Genomic DNA, 20,819 nt, shown 5'->3' with positions numbered 1-20,819 from the left:
AGCAACTGTGCTTCTATTATTCCCTTCACATGGCTTTGTTTAACAGAAGAGTTGAGCAGGTGAATTTAACAGACAATGTGAGATGCTCTGTCTCCGGCATTGAACCCACACCCCCCTCTTCCTCTCACCTTCCCTTCGCCTATTCTGCAAAGAAACCCAGTTAAAAAGTTGAGCTGCAGTCTCATTAACTGCTGAGATGAGGCTGTCCCAATCATCACACATCAAAGTTGGAACCTGTCAGGGGTGGGATGGTGGAGAACTGCTGCCATGGAGACCAAGTGCAGTTGCAGCCCAACCTGGTTTTTAAGAGAGAGCTTGTTTTGTGTGTGTGCTGTGAGGAACCTGTGTGTGCTCTTTCAAGCTCTCAGGTTCGTTTTTCATCTTCCTGCCTGTTATGTAATGCTCCAGTGTCTGCTTCTAAATGTTGGCATCACTTGTTTCTCTAAGAAGAAGCTGAAATGCTAAACAGCAGCTAGATGGAAAAGGAAAGAGACACGGTGATGTCAGAAATTCACCTCCGCTCTTGTAACACAAACATCAAAATGTTCCTGTATTTAAATGGAACGTGATAGATCAGATCAGAATAAAGGGTGCGTAAATGTGAACTGCATGTTTTACAAATTAAAATCTGAAAAGTGTGGTGAGCATTTGTGTGCAGCATCTGAGTTGATATACTTTGTTGAACCACCTTTTGCTGTGGCTACAGCTGCAGGTTTAAATGGAACTCTGCTAGGCTAGATGAGAAGGGTTTTTTTTGTTTGTTTGCTTGTTTTTATACATCTCAAATTTAGTCAGATTAGATGGAGAGCATAGGTGAACTTATTATATACAGTGGGGAAAATAAGTATTTAGTCAGTCACCAATTGTGCAAGTTCTCCCACTTAAAAAGATGAGAGAGGCCTGTAATTGACATCATAGGTAGACCTCAACTATGAGAGACAAAATGTGAAAAAAAATTTGAGAAAATCATTTTGTCTGACTTTTAAAGAATTTATTTGCAAATAATGGTGGAAAATAAGTATTTGGTCACCTACAAACAAGCAAGATTTCTGGCTGTCACAGACCTGTAACTTCTTTTTTAAGAGGCTCCTCTTTCCCCCACTCATTACCTGTATTAATGGCACCTGTTTGAAGTCGTTAACAGTATAAAAAACACCTGTCCACAACCTCAAACAGTCACACTCCAAACTCCACTATGGTGAAGACGAAAGAGCTGTCGGAGGACACCAGAAACCGAATTGTAGACCTGCACCAGGCTGGGAAGACTGAATCTGCAATAGGCAAGCAGCTTGGTGTGAAGAAATCTACTGTGGGAGCAATAATCAGAAAATGGAAGACCTACAAGACCACTACTAATCTCCCTCGATCTGGGGCTCCACGCAAGATCTCAGCCCGTGGGGTCAAAATGATCACAAGAACGGTGAGAAAAAATCCCAGAACCACAAGGGGGGATCTAGTGAATGACCTGCAGAAAGCTGGGACCAATGTTACAAAGGCTACCATCAGCAACACACTACGACGCCAGGGACTCAGATCTTGCAGTGCCAGACGTTCCCCTGCTTAAGCCAGTCCATATCCAGGCACGTCTGAAGTTTGTTAGAGAGCATTTGGATGTTCCAGAAGAGTATTGGGAGAATGTCATATGGTCAGATGAAACCAAAGTAGAACTATTTGGTAAAAACACAACTCGTCGTGTTTGGAGGAAAGTGAATGCGGAGTTGCATCCAAAGAACACCATACCAACTGTGAAGCATGGGGGCTGTTTCTCTGCAAACGGACCAGGACGACTGGTCCGTGTACATGAAAGAATGAATGGGGCCATGTATCGTGAGATTTTGGGTGAAAACCTCTTTCCATCAGCAAGGGCAATGAAGATGAAACGTGGCTGGGTCTTTCAGCATGACAATGATCCCAAGCACACTGCCAGGGCAACAAAGGAGTGGCTTCGTAAGAAACATTTCAAAGTCCTGGAGTGGCCTAGCCAGTCTCCCGATCTCAACCCCATCGAAAACCTTTGGAGGGAGTTGAAAGTCCGTGTTGCCCGCCGACAGCCCCAAAACATCACTGCTCTAGAGGAGATCTGCATGGAGGAATGGGCCAACATACCAGCAACAGTGTGTGCCAACCTTGTGAAGACTTACAGAAAACGTTTGACCTCTGTCATTGCCAACAAAGGATATACAACAAAGTATTGAGATGAACTTTTGTTATTGACCAAATACTTATTTTCCCCACTGTATGTGGAATTTGACTGTCCCATTCTGATATATGAGCATGCTTGCTCATGTAGCAAATCATACATTTGATTTAAAGTTGGTTTCTAACTGAAGGTTTGTTCTTGATTTGGCCTGTAGTTCCATCCACCTGGCTCCTCACTCCATGCTGGATTCTTCCATTGCTCCATGGTTCCTGGTTCCCTGGACATTTCTAGGATCCCTCATTATTTGTAAATTCTTACCTTTATTGTTTAATAAAACCTCAACCACCCCTGAAACGGTGCAGCTAGAAAGGCAGGAGGCGTCTAGCTACCGGGAAACACACCAGTGGTGTTCCATCCATCCATCCATTCATTTTCTTAAACCTTGTCCCTAGTGGAGTCAGGAGGGGTGCTGGTGCCTATTTCCAGCTTACATTTCCGGCGAGAGGTGGGGTCACCCTGAAAGGTCGCCAGTCTGTCTCAGCACCAGTGGTGTTGGTTTTTTAGAATAAAGTAAATTTTAGCATTTTATGACATTTAAATTAATTTCAAACTCTGATTATGGTTAGAACAAGTGTCCAAATATAGGCTATATGCATGTACGTGTCAAAAGCCTTACTTCATTTAATATAAATTATTTTTTAAAAATGTAATTCTGAAGGTGCAGGCCTGCTATAATGCGCACAGATAAAAGCTACTTTAGCCAAACTAATTTTGCTGGTTTGGCAGTAAGTACTGCAGTAAATATCTGATATATATCTTATCACAGAGGTCAGCAGAGTACTTAAAAACTGTAATCGAATAATAGTTGTAATATTCTTAAGCTGTTTATAAGTTAGGAAGGAGGCTGGGGCTGGTTTTGTGCTGTTTTAGCAACTTAATAGCAACTGTCTGTCAAGAAGGCTATAAGGTTCAAAGTTCATGGATGTGTGATGTCACTTGAGAAGTAAATATTCAGGACATTTAAATGTGGAGTTTAGATATCTGTCCCTTCATAGTGCAAAAATGTCTGCAGAGATCTGAAGTAATCAACATGTCATCTATCAAAACCATGTGAATACAAAACAAAAGATTACTGACAACAAACAAAACATAGGCATCCTAAAAATAATAAACATTTAAGCAAGAAAACAGGGAAAAAACTCCAACCATAGAAACTGATATTTACAATACACAATACAATATAATGCAGTTTTACTTATAAAGCACTTTAAAACAACACTGTTGGCCAGCACAACATCAAAGGTTCTGTTATTAGCTTTTTCCATGACAACCAAAAAGATTGTACAGCAGCACCAGTTCATATGACATCAGAAATGCCATTATTTGTCTTTTTGACTCATCCAATGATGTGCCTCCAATTTCCCTGACAATGGTGACGTTGAGTATGATGACAATTACATGAAGACATTTTGGTATCAACATGTCTGAGACAGAATTGTTTAAACTAATTTATCGAGTTATGATGGGTCTATGCTGTTTCACAGATCAACAGCCTATGTGCCTGATGTCCTGCACACTGTTTCAATTTTGGAAGTCAAATTTTAACTTACATCTCCAGGCATGAAGTCACAGTCAGACAGCTCTTTGTTCATGTCCAGGACATCGTCCCCTGTGGTCACAGGAAATACGACTTCAGGTGGTTCCTCAAGTGATGCAGCACATTTACAAAAAGCTAACCAATGAAAATCAGACATTGTTTTTGAATTGTAATTCAACAGAATCATTAAAAAAAACTAACAAATGAAACAAACCTGGGCAAAAATGATGGTACCTCTACAAAAGATTGGGAATAATTTGGCCGTAGGGACATGTTATCAATGTCACTACGTTCCTTCACAGTGAAGTGCCACAGTGCAACACTATACTGCGTCCCCTGACACCCTGCATGATGAGAAAGGTTCCACATAATTCCCAGAGCTCAGTGAGTCACCAGGTCCTGCTGGGCGGCCGCGTCATCTGAGTGCAGCTTTCACTCATTTAGACGTCTCTCCTCCACTCACCTCGCTCCTGCTAATTTATGAGCAGTGATCTGCACTTATAGACGACACCTCTGACATATTCGCCTGCTGCCATCTGTTTCCGCCCCCCGCTGTGTGCACCAGCGTTCCTCAGCAGCCTGTTGGCAACGTGTTGCTGTTTTAATCTGTTCCTGCCTCCAAGCGTTTATGACCAGCATGTCGCCTGCCTCCTTCATCTCTGTCCCTCTGACTTGCTGATTATTCGACCCCGTGCTGCAGGTGAAGTGACACACAGACTGCTGCTCTGCAGCTCGGTTGGAACATCAGCCTCTCTGTGCACCTGCCCCCACGGCTCTACACTGCTTTGACCTTCAAGACGGTTCTGATCCAACGCCTCACCGGCTGGTTCTTTGTGTCAGCTGTGTCCACCCGCAGGCATGAAAACTCACACTCCATTAAAGACGAGAGGACAGACGGCAGTGCGGGTCCACTTGGGCCTGGCTACAACAAAGTCCCAATCTTTACCGAGTGTGCAGCATTAGCTGCTAATGTTTTAGCTTTCTCTTTGTTACTGTTTGACATTTAGCGGCACCCTGCTGATGTGTGAGCTGTTTGCAGGCACAAGCCACATGAGGGGAGTAAAATATTCAGCAGGAGTCTTTTAGCTGCAGCTTCCTGCTGGGAAGTTTGTGAAAGATCAACAACAGCTCTGTCACTTGCACTCGGGGTCGCGCTGGGATGGGCTCTAGATCTGTAACTGGTTTTAATTCAGGGTCTTGCTGCATATTTTTCTGATTATTTTCTGTTTTTCTCAAGTGAAACATCTAATAAAGCTCTCACATTCTGAGTGGATTTGCATCTCTGTGTTTCTTCAGTTTCTTTCTCTTTCTCCTCCAGCTGACACCAGCCTCTAGATAGGGGTCATTAGTTTTCCCTTTCTGTACAAAAATGCTATGGTTTTTTTTATTGGTCTGACATATTTTAATCTGAAATGTTGTGTTTTCATCTTCTGTATGCGGATGGAATTAGTAAAAATAAAGACTTAACAGTGTCACTCTGTGTAATTACTACGTGACTACGTGTTACAGTCGAGGGGTTCCTAAACTTTTCCAGGTCATGACCTCAAAAACGGCATCAGCTTCTGATCTGTGCTCTCCTTTGCAAACCCACAAACAATACAGACAAATATTTAAAGAAACATTGACATTCAGAATTTTTTTCTTTCACTGTATTATTGTTATGTTTGTTTAGCACAAATGTTACCGTATACCTTCTGATTTTAGCAGTTTTTAGGGTTTGTCCAGCTGAGTCCTCCACAGAACGGATACTGGAGGATCTTTCTGTCTTTTTCTTGACAGAGACTTTAGCATTTCACACTAGCTATGCTAGCTTGAAGAGCAAAGCAGCTTAATGCTGTGTTCAGACTAAATGCATTTCATACATCAAAAAAACATCAGATGGTTCAAGTTGGACATGTCAAACGCTTGACCTCTTGCTCCAGACACGCATCAGGAGAAGTCGATGTTTTATATTGCTGGCCTCTTTGTGCAGAGGTGGATAAAATTGAGAGTGGCTTAGCTTTATTTAGTTAGACGTGCGTTGGGAAGAGCCTCTTGTCTTTTTTTCCTTCCCCGGTTACTTTGAGCAATGATGGATGAAATATTGAGAGAGCGTCTTGGCTGTATTTGCTGAAAGCAACAGAATCTTGTTGTGTTTGAATTCGGTTGAAATGTGTTGAACACTCAAAATGGTCGAAAGGCTTCAGGCATGCAGTGCTAGACCTTGTGTGTAAATCAGACGCCCCATTCGGTCTGAACGCAGCGTAATACATTTTATTGGCAGCCAATCAGAAGGTTGAGCAATGCAAATAATATTTCAATAAGTTATTCTAAGTTATGCTTCACATTAATGACAGTTTAAATACTATTATAAAACTATAGAACTGAAATGTTATCATATAAAAAGTGGCTAAATATGGCTAAATTTATTTTTTTATTATTATTTTTGCATTTTCTTTTTTATTTGTTTAGTGTGTAGTATGTCTCACTAAAATGAAAGGACTTTAAAATAACATTTTTGATGTACTTGTGTTCTGTAGCTCTTGTCTTTTATGAATTACATTTGACTTATGACATCTGTTACTAGCTCAACAGCAGCATCTGCCAAGGTCTTTGTTAACATGTTCCTCTGTGATAGATGTGTGCATCTTGGTCTGATAGCCACTCAAGGGTCACTGTCAGGGCCATTAGGCAGCACTCATCCTTGCTGTAATATTTTCTGACAGTCCTTCATCTCCCAGTGGCTGAGATATGAACCAAGTTTACTTGAGCTGTGGATTTTGATATTGGATTCTTTGAGCTCATTGTTGTTCCCTTGGTTTCCCCTCCACATGTAGACACGATGAAGCTGCTCTGTTTTTTGTTTTGCTGCCTGCAGCCATCAGCAGGGACAGCACTGAACTGACACCAAATTCCTCTAACAGCATCTCTAACAATATTCTGTGATCATGCAATGAGCCGCTGGAAATGAAAAGCTCTCCGAAACGCCATCGTCTCTGGTGAGCTACGGTTCCCATAGCAACCAAAAGGACAGAGATTCTCAATTACCCAAGTCCCCCAAACCTCCAAAATGAGTGCTCCAGGTCTGACTGTTTGTGTCCTTCCCCAGCATTGTGTACTCTGTCAAAGCATGTTCTGTGTAATAATCTAATTGTTTTATTTACCTTACATTCATCTTCTTCTTTATCTTGAAAAAAGTCTCATCATCCTCATGTACGTTGATTCCTGAACAGCTCAGAAGATGAGGACTTGTCAGAAGACCGACGTGTCAGGATGAGGAGGAGATAAGACGACAGCTGACTTTATAGAGATATTCAAAGACAGTCAGCTGTCATAAATTATCACTCCTAAGATTTACTGCAGCTTAGGGCTGCACCCTGAACAGAGCCATTGTTTTTCATTGGGTGACAAAAAAAGTTGCAACGTGAAAAGGACTCAACACAAATACAAGGTTAAAATTAACCTAAACAGGACAAATCATAAAGATTCTCAGGAAAACAATCCAGACCAAAGTCAGTATAGAGCTACATTTCTAGCACACCCAAACTGAGGTCTAATACAACTACAGCAGGCAAAACTGCAACAAACCTGGAGAAGTTTTCTCAGATAAGAAGTGGTTTTTTTAAAGAACTTGAGTCCAGCTAGTTGTGCTCCTGTACTCTGTGTCAGAGGGTCTGCTGTTCTGCTGATTACTCCTGTTTTTGAACAAAACAACTTCCTCCTTAATTGTTTTCAGTCAGTTTTTCCATCTCACCCCTTGACTCCTTAAAACCTATTAATTAAAGCTACAGTCACTGTTTTACTGACAGTGCTGCATTTGACGGAGAAACGGTGGCATTGTCTGATACTGCTACCAGGATTACTGTGTGCTATTTGGTGATCAAATCTAAGCATGTAAAGGATCGCATGTGATCACATGTGGGGAACCTCAGGGTCCTGTTCTTGGTTCACTCTATTTTTTTTAACCATTAGTTGAAATTATGGAGCACATTTTACAACATATGATGGCACAACTTTATATTTGTGCCATCATTGGCCGTTGTTCTCTAGAATTACTTCAGACATTTATAAGCAGCTCCAAAACCAGGTTGGCTGTAATCACAGACCCACAACACTAATAAAAAAACTCCACTGAAATGCAGATATCACTAAAAGGAACAATGTAGTGAGTATCACATTTTGAGACTTCAAGCACATTCTGTTGATATAGATTTTGGTGTCCAGGCATAATTGGCTACATTGATGTCAGTCATATTCAACTATCTGCCACTAAATAAAGTAATACAATTTTTTAGGCCAAAAAAATAAACTGGAAGTGTCCCCTGATCACACACAGTAAAACGTGTTTCTCTCACTATTCTGGCACTTCAAATAATTTTGGTAATCCTAACTGACAAAACAGACAAAGGTTAAGTCTGATTTAAAGTCACACTGTCATTTTTCACATAGTATGCAAATACCTGATTTCAAATGATTATGCACAGTAGAACTTAGTTCTTTACAATCTTGGAGTTAGCTTAATTATAATCCATTATTCAGCAAACATAGTTTACTCCAAAGTCTGTGGAACCCAAAAAGTAGAAGTGAACAAAAAGTTTTTTTTTTATTCTTTAAAAAAAAACAGACAAAAAGAAAAGGAAGAAACAATTTGTCTTGACCAAATAGATCAAGCGACAAGAATTCAAAAATTGACAGTGACAAGGGAAATTTATATAAAAAGGCTGAAACATCATCCAGACGCTTGTGGTGACTCTGGAGCTGAGCCCTGCTCATGAGTGCAGATGTTTGGCTGTGAGAGCTGCTCCTCTCAGCAGCGTGGCTGCAGCTGGCCGAGCCCCAAAGACGACAAATGGACGGCAGCCCACATCCTCCAGGTTCACCAGGCACTTTATGAGATGATTAAACTGACACTCTCTGCTTCCCTTTCAGGAGCCAGTGTAATTAAATTGATATCAACAACACCCAGCGGCAAAGAGCTACGACTGCTGCAGCATCTGTAGTTTCAGACACACTAACACCTGAGACTGAGAGCTGGACAAACCTCCACAGACGCCTCTGTTAAGCCAGTCCTTCTGGAATGCTGGAGGAACTTAACTCTGAGTGACAGGAAGTACCAAATACAGATGAACATCATACAAGCTTTTAGTGTAAAACTAATCCTCTCCTCCACTTCAGCACCATGTTGGTCTATCAGCTAACCTCATTCAGCCCCCAAATATTAAAGTTTATTCTTGTAATGTGACAAAATGTGGAAAAGTTCAATTGGTGTTTATAGTTTTCAACACATCATGAATTTCAGAAATGAGCTGGAATGGAACAATTTAAAGACAGACAAAAAGACTAAAACGACATATTGTAATTGTAAATATGTAATTGTGACCATATTGTTTTCCAGTGTTATTCTTAGGGAAGTCGTTGTAAAGCTCTACATAGGTTACACTCACAAATACCAGCTAAAGCTTTAATGTGTCATGCAGACGTCTAGGTCCAGCCACGGAGCCCACTCTGGTTTTGGGTGTTTTTGGTGCCTGGCTCCCCCTCAGTGTCTCTTTAACCAATGTTGACTTCTAAATCTGCTGCAGCCTGTTTCCTACCACCTAATGAGCTGTGCAGATGTCTCTGCGTCTTATAATGCTCCTCTTTGGTCTCCGTCTTTTTCTGCAGAGCTCTCCTTTGAGGTGGCAAGTATTCAGACACTTCCAGTTAACTTTGAGTCAACCCTGTGCGCAGAGAGGGAGTGCGCCAGCTGAGTTATTGTAGCTCCACTTTTCCAAAGATAAATCACGTCATGTTTCACAGAGCATCATGAAATGTCTGTGAGGAACATCGGGAGGTTCACAGACATTTCAGAGCTCCAGGGTCACGTAAAGCCAGAAGCAATCAAAAGCTTAGGTTTGAATTTCTCAACAATTTGTCTGACAATGTCCAGGTTAGATTTTAGGTGCCTGAAAACATGTTTAATGCTTCACTTGATTCTGTTTCTGTTCTTTTCCACCATTCTGCACTGACTTTAGATTATGTGTGGCACTGAGTTCATGTCTTCGTGGTTCATATGGTTGTACGTGACGGTCAGCCTGAGGATTCCTGGACCCTCTGCTGCTCTATCCTTCAGATTTCTTTGATCATGCTCTCATGACTGAGCAGTTTGTGGTGGGCTTTTTTTCTCTCTGCGTGTTGTGTTTTATTTATAGTAAGGAAAATAAGTATTGATAGAAAACTGCCTTATCTTCTACTAAGAAAAAGAAATCCGTACCCCTCCATGCATAGGGGGCGCTGTTGCGCAGGATAGTGAATTTGAGTTTTTAACTCAAACCATAGACCCTCCCCTAAAACCCTGGGGAGATTCTCCATCACTTTTACTCTGGCCACGCCCACTTCCTCCTAACTATATATTTTTGGCTATGACACAATAAAGACAAAACCCAATTTTGATTACATCTCACCTATGGACTAAACAATATAGAAAAAAAGGAAATTAAAAAAAAAAACTGTTCAAGCAACAAAACAGTAACTCTTTTGGTGATCACAACCTTTCATGATTGCAGAACAAACACTCAGATTGTAACAGAGGATGACATGTTGCCCCTTTTATGCAGTTTTAGTTTTAGTGAAGGTCAGAAAGTTTATATCTGGATAACCACTTGACAGATTTACACCAAACTTGGCACAGATGTTTAAGACCACACCCTGAGTCCATATCCTGAATATGATTATGAGGTGGACATGGCTTATATGCTGCCTCATATCTCAGTGAACTCAAACGTTAATATAGCAGCTACACCAGCTGCTGACCAGATCACAACCTGGTGAGCAATGCGGATCAAAATGGAATTGGCAGTGCTCGTGTTGCAAATAAGACATCAGATCTTAACAGTTAACAGGATGACTCACCAGTGGGCATAAAATATAATACAATAGTCAATTCAGATGTGACAACAGACACAGAGTGCTGCCATGGTGAGCAGAAGCACTGAAAACCGAATAATCCATGATGATTACAAACATTTTCTATAATAAAAACATTTATTTCAGATTTGAAGCACTGAGTTAAATTCAAAAGTTATTTAAAGTTTGGATGAGAAACTGTCCAAACTTTCCACTGGCATATGAGTAAAGGCAAAACGTTTTGGTAGACAGCGCTATCTGCTGGTAGGCTGAAGAACAACACAAACACACCGAAAGTGAAATCCTCAGTGATTTGATTAAAATGACATGCTCAGTTCATTTGACCAGTCCAAAAAATATTACCAGCAAGAACAATATATATAATAATATATAATCCATTTATAATCCATAAAGATTACGGATCTTAAAAATTATGTTCTATTATGTTCCATTGCAGTTCTGTATGACCAACATGCGATTCTTCAGGGTGTTTACTTGAACCATGGTCATACCAACAGCTGCCCTGTGAAAAACTGCGGACTTGAGTCTTCCTCTGCTTCAACTCGATATTTAGAAGGACATTTTACTCCTACTTTCACAGCTGATCCTGGGTCAGAGTATCAGACAGAAGCAGGAAAATGTAGACTATAACTTTAGTTCAGGTTAAACTTTTTGTAGTTTTAATGAGAACTTAGTTGATTCAGAACTTTAGTGTCCAACAGTCACTGGTTTCATTCAGAACCAATGAAATCCAGAGGAAAATGCATCAGTAGCTAGTTTGTTCACATGACAAGTCATTAAAAAACAAGCTGATCCTCTACTTCCTGTTTTCTTCTTTGTGGTTTTCACCAGTAGTAACATCCAGTTGTTTTGACTTGTGATGCGAAAAAAAAAAGTTTCCAATGCAGTTTTGCAAAATAAACCAATTTATTCTAGCGCCAAAACTTTTGGTGCAAAATTGCCATGTTATAATTCAGAAGTTTTATTTTCAAAATGTCAAATTGCGCAATTGTATGGTAAATGGAAACGCAACTATTGTCTTCAATCTGATTTAAAAATAAAAATCTGAGCAGAGCTCATCCTGAAGCAGACAAACTCATCTTTGGACACACACATACACACACAAATAACAAATATGAGTTCAGCACTTTATTGACTGAACAATAGGAGTGGTACAAATGTAACATCATACAGTACAGTCAATGTAAACTGAAGCTGAAGGTCCCAAAACAAATCTGAGCTGTTTGGAAATGTAACGTGTGAAGCCAAAATTGAGGTTAAAAGGTAGATCAAGTGCAAAAAAAGACAAAATAAACATCAGACCAGGAAATACACCAAGCCCAAACAACAAAAAGACAGCGTCTTCAAGCACAGTGAAAACTTAAAACACTCTGAGTTTTCTTGGTCTGGAGATAACATGAATATTTCAAAGAGAAGCCAAATTGGTACTGTAAATACATTTACTAAAAGACTTGGTTTTAAGTTAGTGGGAGAGGTTATGGGGCACCAGTTTGTAGTGGGCACCACAGGAGGGGCAGCGCTGGGGCTCACCCTCATGGAGCCAGAACCAGACGATGGAGGTGTTGTCTTCCTCACCTGCACAGAGAAAATAAAAACATGAGCCAGAAGTCTGGAAGCTGAGGCTGCTGAACAGCTGAACTGTGTTTTTATAGAGCTGGCTTCATACTAGAAATGTATTTAATAATTCTGTCATTGTGACTTACAGATGCAGCCCACAACCCTCTTGTTAGTGATGGAGGGAACCAGGTGGGGGTCGTTCTTGGAGCCAGCGTAGCTCTTAGGCTTCATCATGTTGAAAGGATCCTGCAAGGAAAAGAGGAAGAAGATGATGATGATGATGATGATGATGATGATGGTGGTGGTGGTGGTGGTAGGTCTAATGGTCCTGCCATCCAGGAGCTTGGTCTCAGCTGGGATCAGGGTTCTGTGTTGGCTGATTCTGAAACAGCCTCTGACAACAAACATATCAACAAACAGAGGTTTCCTTAGTAATGGATGATCTAATTAAGATGAGAGCAAGTAGTGCTGTGGAAACAATGCACTGAGAAATAAGCTGACAGCTGGAATCTGAGGCTAGATAATAAATGAATAATAAATTACAACAGAGAGCTGATCCATGTCACTAGATATGGAACTCTGATCCAGAATCGCTCAGCATTCTGGGGGATGTAGGCAGAGGAAAGACTTTAGCTGCTCAACCTCTCTTGGTGAGTGGCATCAGCTAACTCACTCTTTGGTTACCTAGCAACAACCTGTTGCACAACCTGCACAGCAGCAGTTTCAGGTTTCATCAACGAGCCTCATGACTGTTGAAACATAAAGAACAGAGGAGTGGAAAGAAAACTGTGGATAAAACAGGAAGTGACGTCACTAGCTTGGCTGTGTTTCAGGTATTTAAAACAAAAAAACAATCAATAATTATCGGTATTGACCGATACGAAATCCTTATATCGTGATAAATTTTCCACCATATTGCTCAGCACGACAGGAATCTGGAAATTTTCAGCTTGAACAGCCCTGAGCGTTGGCAGCTGGTCAGTGCCACACCAACGGTCCACCGGGTCAGGCTGGACGCAGCTCTGTGCTGAACGGAGAAAAGTTTGAACACAAGAACCAAACATAAAAAGGTAAGACACTGCGTTACAGCTGCTGTTCTCTCAGTCCTGGTGTGATACTGGCTATGATCCGAGCATATAGTTAATAATCACTCAGACAGGAAAACCAGGCTAAAAATATTTCATTGTTCTTCACGAAAATCCGAGATCAGACATCGGCCACAACAATCTAATTACAGAAACTCCAGAAAACAAACAAACAAACAAAAAAAACCTTCAGTCAGGTACGGTGGTGGAGATTTGGGCTTCTTGTGAGGCCCAGAGACCATTACAATAAATAACTCAACTGTTTGGGGTCATGAACCTTGAACAATGGCAATCATGCTATGATGGTTATAAACTTGGTAGGTCAGGATTTGAAATGCAACACAAGCATGTTGATGTAAAACAAGATGATCAACAACAGCCAGCGACATCACTGCAGTGTCAAAACAAGGACGTCTGAAGATTCACTGTTGTGTTCCTGAAATGAGTTTAACACATTTTAACGTGCCTATTAGCATGTTTTTATAGAGACAACTGAAATCAGACATTTAAGATACCTTTCAGTTTATTTAAAAAAAATAAAATCTACGATTATAAACTCAACTTTTAATCAACTTTGATTAACTGCCACTTCCTGGCAATGCTAACCCAGGAAGTGATCTCACTTAGGATCAAAATAAAACTTGAGCTGTTTTAATTATCACTTCAATTTTTTAGAGGTACTGTTTAAAAGCCCATCTAGGGACAAGTGCTGCGAATTAGCTGTTGCTATTACACCATGACGCAAACATGGGACTGCTCTCTGTTCAGATTGTCTATGTCGATGTGTGTCTTATCAAATAAACTTAATAATAATCTTCACAACTAATGAATGATCAATTTAAGAGGCTTTTTCTTTAGTACAAAACCTGAAAAATAAGGAGGTGGGATATACATCTATCCCTTAAAAGGAAAGTCTTCTTCTAAGCTAGCGGTTCTCAACGTGGGCGGTACCGCCCCCCAGGGGGCGTTCAGAGTACAGCAGGGGGCGCTGGTGGACATTTTTACAAAAGGGGGGCACTGGGATGCCTTTGGGGGGCGTTTGTCGAAGGTAAACTTTACACCTTATATGCACAACAATGCCAGTTTAGACTTTGAGCAACTTGGTAAAACTGCATTGTGTAACATTAAACCATGCTTGGCTGCAACAATATACATGGCAGCTCTTCTTCTATTCAGTGTTTGTAGTTTCTGTTAGCTTCTTGGCGCAACTCTGTTCTTCTGCTACTGGTAGCTAAAATTACGATACCCTGACTGTGTATCCCTCTGAAAAATGAACCCATTTAAATAAAGAAATAAAGAAATCCCTCCATGGTGACACCACGATAGTGAGCGTTCATTTTATAGCGATAACATCGGAGCTGTAAGTGGTCCGGTATGAAAAGGGGGTGATAGAACAACACAGCACTTTTAAATTTCAATAATCAGACTGCAGAAATTATTTCCGTTGTTTTAAAAGGTTTATGTCAGTCTGCATTTTACCCATAGACACGTTTCCCGACCGCCCTGCACCATAGGGGGTTAAAAAAAAAAACGACGCGCACATTGCACAAAACTCTGAAACAGGAGAAGCGGGACATAAAACGGAGCGACGAGCTAGATGTGAATTATGGCATAAAAACAGAGAATCCGACGCTGAACAGTGAAAAATCAACACATGATGTGAAACATGACGATGTTTCACAGGAGGCGCAGGAGGTGATGAGTGAAGATGGTGAGCGTCAATAAATGATAAAATAAATGTAGCAACAGGAAAGAAACTAAAGTGGACATAGCAATAAACCAAGAGAGGACAATACTAATCAAAGGAAACTAAATGGAAATGAATGAAGAACAAAATGCAAGAATAAACTAAGAAACTAAAGTAAATACAGAGGAATAAACTGGTATGGAAGACCTTTAGAGCAATAATTAATACAGAGACTGTATGGCAAGAATAAACAGACACTATTTCCAGATAAAAGGTAAAATAATATTGTTGAAATGTCATGGGTTTGTTAAGACCATATCTAATATTGAGAATAAATATATCTTACAGACCATAACAGTAAAAAACTTATCACTTATGTATGTTTTTAATTAGATTTGATATATTTATTTCTTCAATATTATTTTTCATGTCAGTGTTAATGTCATGAGGCTGACGACTCCATGACACTTTCAGTTTGACTCATTAGGATTTGATTAAGAACCAGATTTGTTTTTTGTAATTTCTGTCCAGTAAAACTATTAATCTATAAATCAATAGACAGGTCTATATAAAGATATAATCCATGTTTCTGTCTCATATTTGTGTGGCATTAAAAGGATCTGGAACTTTTGTTTTTCCACTGTCAGCTCTGGTTTACACAATAAATGCCATGTGGGTGAAGTTTTATAGATGATACTCTGATGTCCCATTCTCTTGAAGGCAGCACAGAGCTGCACCACCAGAAACTGACAAACACTGAAGAGAAGAAGAGCTATGATGAATGTAGTTACAGTTCTATCCATGTTTTAATGTTGCAGAGCTCAGTCGTTTTGCAAACAGATCAAAGTTTAAACTGGCATGTTGAACATCTTTTATCTGATCATTTTGTGGAATATTTAACAAATAGAAAATTGCAAAGAACAAGAATATTTTTTCCATTGATTGGCTGCTGTTAGGCCTACCGATTTTAACTTGAATGTTCATTACATTTTTCATAGACGCCTGTGAAAATAATTTATATTCCCATGAGATTTTTTGTTCTCTGGGAAATTATTTTTGATGATAAATATAGAAACAAGCATAAAAATCAAAACATCTACAATAGTGATAGTAATATTAATGATAAAATAATGGTCAGTGCAAAGTAGCCTACAAATTCTTTGATGGGGGCGGTGAGGGACCTGGATAAAGGCTAGGGGGGCGCTGGCCCAAAAAAGGTTGAGAAACACTGTTCTAAGCACTTATTTCACAGAATACAGTTTCATCTAAGTGTAAAGCATAACTACATGATGTAGTGTGATGTTACCTTTCCCTCCTTCATGGCCTTCATGATGACCTTCTCCAGCCCAGTGGCCTGCTCCTCATCAGTGGGAATGCCTGGGAGCACCAACATGACAGAGGAAACTCAGGATGTACCATAGAACCGCTCACTCGTAATTTCACAGAACTATGAATAAATTACAAGAAACTATGAGTCAAATCCAAACTATTATGTTTATAACAGCGATAAAAACGCCCACGATAAGACCCGAACAATCACTTTCCTGAGAGATGGGATTGGGTCATGAAGGTAGCAGCTCTGAATAGAAACGAATGTAAAGCAGATGACTAACCGACCCTCAGTTATCTAAACCCAATCTGACCTCTTTGCCGTCACTGTTAGGCTAGTGCTAAGCAGCAGGTTAGCCCCTAGCTTCGTTTAAGAACATCTGGATATTCAAAAGCAGCTGAACGCCGACAAGCAGAAAATGAACTTATTACAACCTAAGAGATTTACCGGATGTTTACGACAAGAACCGAACGTTTCCTGGCAGAACTTGGAAGAGAAAGCGTTCCGCGGTCAGACGGACTAGCCTAGCTAACACTTCAGTCTGTTATCTGGATGGTTGTGTGTCCGTGTCGGCCTCACCTCCAGCCGCCATGCTGCGGCTCAGAGCCGGAGCCCGGACAGCCTGGCAGGTTGTCACGGCTCTCAGTCCGGAGCGGAGCAGTAACCTTGCAGCCATTTCTCCTTCAATGTACGGTTGTCAGCCAGTAAAGACTGATGGACTTCTCCTTCTTTTGTGTTTTATTGGCGGATGGCAACCAGCTTAAGGTGCATTTACCGCTACCTACCGGACTGGAGTGTAGTCATCAATGATATTCAGAGGGAGTTTAATAATACACATACGGTGTGTATGAGTGCGCAAATTTACACACACTGATAAACACATATATGTACATGAATGCACATGCATACACACATACATATACACTTTTAAATACGATTAAATAACCATGTGATTAATGGACTTCTTCCTCCGAACAAGCTTTCCTTCTAATTTAGTTACATTCGCGCCCCCTGTCGGTCTGGTCCATCAAAGTACTTGCAGGGCTCTTCAAAACCTCACTCTCCACCTTCTATATTCTGTTTTCATTTTGTGTTATGTAAAAAAAGTTTAATTTTTAATAATGATTTTCTCATTATTCACTTCTGTTCTTTAAATTTCCCATAGACTCTGTTCTTTTCCCTTTGCTTTTCCCCTCATTCTCTCGTTTACGTCGCCTATTTAACTTCATCAAAACATAATACACACTTTCTTTGTCTCCTCACCTATCACAATTATTATAATAAATAAATTATATTATACTATAAAGATTCACTTAAGTATGTATAACCTACTCAGTCTGTCATCATTAGATTTTCCCTTCCGTTTCTTTCTCTGTAGTTCTTTGTTAGATTTTCTTTTACAACCTTCCTTTCTCATCTTCATTCCATCTTTTTTGCATTTCTATTTCTTTTCCTTTAATTATTGATTTACCCTCTGGAATCTACACTATTTTCTTCCCCAAATCTCTTTCAACAAGTTTTTTTTTATGCTTCATTTTGAATAATCCAACAAAACTGAGTATCTATTCTGCCCCTGAATAAATTGTATTTCTTTAAGATCTTCTGTTATTCCCTGTAGCTTGCAAGTTTTCTATGGCTGCCTTGGAATTTGTGCACCGTTTCACCTACATCTACTGTAACTTACTCCACCCAGTGAAGGCTAATGATTATCTCTATTGTAAATACAGGAAATTGATTATTCTTTCAGCATACATAATTCAAAACCTGGAATAAATTATAGAATTTGAATTTCTACATACATCAGTATACTTTTTAAGATGATTATACAGGCTACCTTAAACATGTTCAAAACTCCTCCATAGCAGTGGAATTAAAACTGTTCTGCAAAAAACAGGTTACTGCCAGAAACTGACATCTGGTTCTCTTGCCATCTCTCTTTGTCAAGAGAGCTTAGTGAGATGAAAGCTGCACTGAGAGAAGCTTGTGGAAAACCAGGACATCTCACATATTGAAGCCAAATCCAAAACTCAACTGCTCCCTCTTGTGGACAAATATGTTAGTTGATAATACGACTTTGAATCCATTTTATTATAATAGTTTGACAGTAAAATCTGATTGTAGAATGTTTGAGGAATTTTCTAATATGCACATTTTTACTCCTGGCTTCACAGTGCAGCTACCAATTCTTCCTGTCATGTTTTTGCATGTGTACCATTAACTGTAACATATTTATCAGATAAAACATGTAATAAATAGTGCCAAAGAGACATGCATGAGTAGGAGTTCTTAATGTTTATTGGTTGAATAACAGCAGTAAAGTGGACCCACTATGACAGCGTACAGTACATAAACCAGAGTAAACTGCCTGAGTCTTCCAAACACATTGTGGAAATGTAACATGTAAAGCAAAGACTGATGAGGTCAGCAGGTAGATCAAGTAGAACAACAGAACAAGATGAGTGAACCAGGAAGTACGCCAAGCTGGAAACATCCTGCAGGGCGTGGATAATCTCACTCTTCTTGTACTGAAGGAGGAATGAATATTGCGACAAAAAAAAGCTATAAAAGGTACAGATGAGTGCTAAAGGCGTAAACACACACATCTGTACAGGTTACAGGGCTGAAGGCTAGTGGGGCAGCTCATGAGGCACCAGTTTGTAGTGGGCACCACAGGAGGGGCAGCGCTGGGACTCGCCCTCATGAAGCCAGAACCAGACGATGGAGGTGTTGTCTTCCTCACCTGCACAGAGGATGAAGGCAAACATCGTTACGAGCGTATGTGCAATCGCTCCCCAAAGCGAACTGCTACAGGAGGACTTACAGATGCAGCCCACAACCCTCTTGTTAGTGATGGAGGGAACCAGGTGGGGGTCGTTCTTGGAGCCAGCGTAGCTCTTAGGCTTCATCATGTTGTAAGGATCCTGTAAAGAGAAGAGGAAGATGCTGATTATGTGAAAATGTAAAATAACTTGTTTTTGTTCATGTTTTATCAATCTAAACCCCTTCTGCAGAGTCATTCAGCTGACTCTACACAAGAAGAACCCCACAGAATATTTTTTAAATTTGTCGGGTTTTTTATGTCGCGTTTCTGCACTGCTGATTGTAACACTCACTGTTCCCTCCTTCATGGCCTTCATGATGGCCTTCTCCATTCCTGTGGCCTGCTCCTCATCAGTGGGAATGCCTGGTGGAGCAGCAAATTATTCACTCATGTAGCTCAGGTAGAATTCATTTTTAGTGACATACAGTGATGGTGACAACATTAATGAGATCATTCAACAGTTTTTTTTTTTACCTCAGTTGTTCTGTAAATGTATTGCTACACTTTAATTACTATGATTCAAGTAAAATCAGGAATTCTGCCCTAAAGTCAGATCTTAAAAGTAACAAATTCTGTTTCTTTATTCCACCTAAATAACATTTATTTAAGCAGATAAAAAAATAAAAAAAAACACTGAGATCAAAACCTCTTTCAGAAGAGTGACCTGGGCAAGAAAGGCAGCAGCACACGTCACCATAGATAAAACAACAGAAGTAACAAAAGCAGACATTAGAAATATATAAACGCCAACAGTTAGACAATGAAGGGCAGTAATAATTTAAGATTTAAAACAACTGATACTGTTGACAGTGTATCTATTGTCAGTTTGGTAAAACTTTGCAAAATGCATTCAGTGAAACGAGTTCTGACAATTTTAGTCCACAATATATCACTAAAACCTCACCATTATCTGTTCTCTCAAATTACAACAATATTTTCTGGAAATATAGTTGGAACATGTTGAGCACCAGTCAGCTATTTGCTCTGTATTCAATGTGACGTCTCTCATGAAACCAATATACTATTTAAAAACCTATTTCATTATTTTCAAAACTAGCCGAAATAAACACAAGTTCCTACTTGTTCTGATAATTAAACGGCGTGGCTTTATAAAACGAGAAGCTAATTAGATGAAACGGTATTAACAGAAATGAACAATTTCCCTATGAAGCCCGGGGTCTATGAAGTTACAAACAGAAAGCGGTCCGCCGCCATGAATTTAATTTGTTCTAACAATGGCTAATCTCTCATTTCGGCGCCTTTTCTGGGTGTTCCTGTCTACCAAAGTCCCGTCCTCACCTCCAGCAGCTATGCAGCGCCTCAGAGCCGGAGCCCGGGCAACCCGGCAGCTCGTTGTGGCTCTGAACGCGGTGCGGAGAAGTAACCTTGACGCCATGTTTTCCTGTTGAGGGATGGTATTCTTCGTCGTTTTGTTTGGGTGGGCTAAACGACTCAAAAGCGTACTGCTGCCACCTTCTGTTTGTTTTTATACCAATCGGTCTGTGTGAGCTAAGAGTGATTTTCAAGAGGAGGTCGCAGCCCCCTTAGCGGCCACCACAATGTGTCTTCACATTGTTGAAGATGAGAGAAGAAAAATGCAAAAATAAATACTTAGTTTTTTCTTTAGAAATAATTTAATTATGTTTTTATCATAAAACCTACTCTGTTTTTTAATCATTATTATAAGATATAATAATTTATTGAAATGTTATTTGCC

At 40.0% G+C, this 20,819-nt stretch overlaps 2 protein-coding genes across 2 annotated transcripts; both read right to left on the bottom strand.

Moving 5' to 3' along the window:
• Positions 1 to 11,735: 11,735 nt before the first annotated feature.
• LOC106922504 (cytochrome c oxidase subunit 5B, mitochondrial-like) lies at positions 11,736 to 17,038 on the bottom strand. The gene is made up of 4 exons (XM_014994975.2): positions 16,861 to 17,038; positions 16,258 to 16,328; positions 12,326 to 12,425; positions 11,736 to 12,197 (listed from the first exon to the last, which is right to left on the bottom strand). The coding sequence occupies exons 1-4, from the start codon at positions 16,955 to 16,957 to the stop codon at positions 12,085 to 12,087; spliced, it is 381 nt and encodes a 126-aa protein (XP_014850461.2). The 5' UTR covers positions 16,958 to 17,038; the 3' UTR covers positions 11,736 to 12,084.
• Positions 17,039 to 18,554: 1,516 nt separating this feature from the next.
• Positions 18,555 to 20,553, bottom strand: LOC106922503 (cytochrome c oxidase subunit 5B, mitochondrial-like). The gene is made up of 4 exons (XM_014994974.2): positions 20,402 to 20,553; positions 19,395 to 19,465; positions 19,103 to 19,202; positions 18,555 to 19,021 (listed from the first exon to the last, which is right to left on the bottom strand). Exons 1-4 carry the CDS (start codon positions 20,496 to 20,498, stop codon positions 18,909 to 18,911), a joined length of 381 nt encoding a protein of 126 aa, XP_014850460.1. The 5' UTR covers positions 20,499 to 20,553; the 3' UTR covers positions 18,555 to 18,908.
• Between the last annotated feature and the right edge of the window lie 266 nt (positions 20,554 to 20,819).

The sequence above is a fragment of the Poecilia mexicana genome, unplaced genomic scaffold, assembly GCF_051168715.1.
Source record: "Poecilia mexicana isolate PSO_F unplaced genomic scaffold, ASM5116871v1 scaffold_12, whole genome shotgun sequence".
Classification (NCBI taxonomy): domain Eukaryota; kingdom Metazoa; phylum Chordata; class Actinopteri; order Cyprinodontiformes; family Poeciliidae; genus Poecilia; species Poecilia mexicana.
This window is presented reverse-complemented; position numbering and strand designations above follow the sequence as displayed.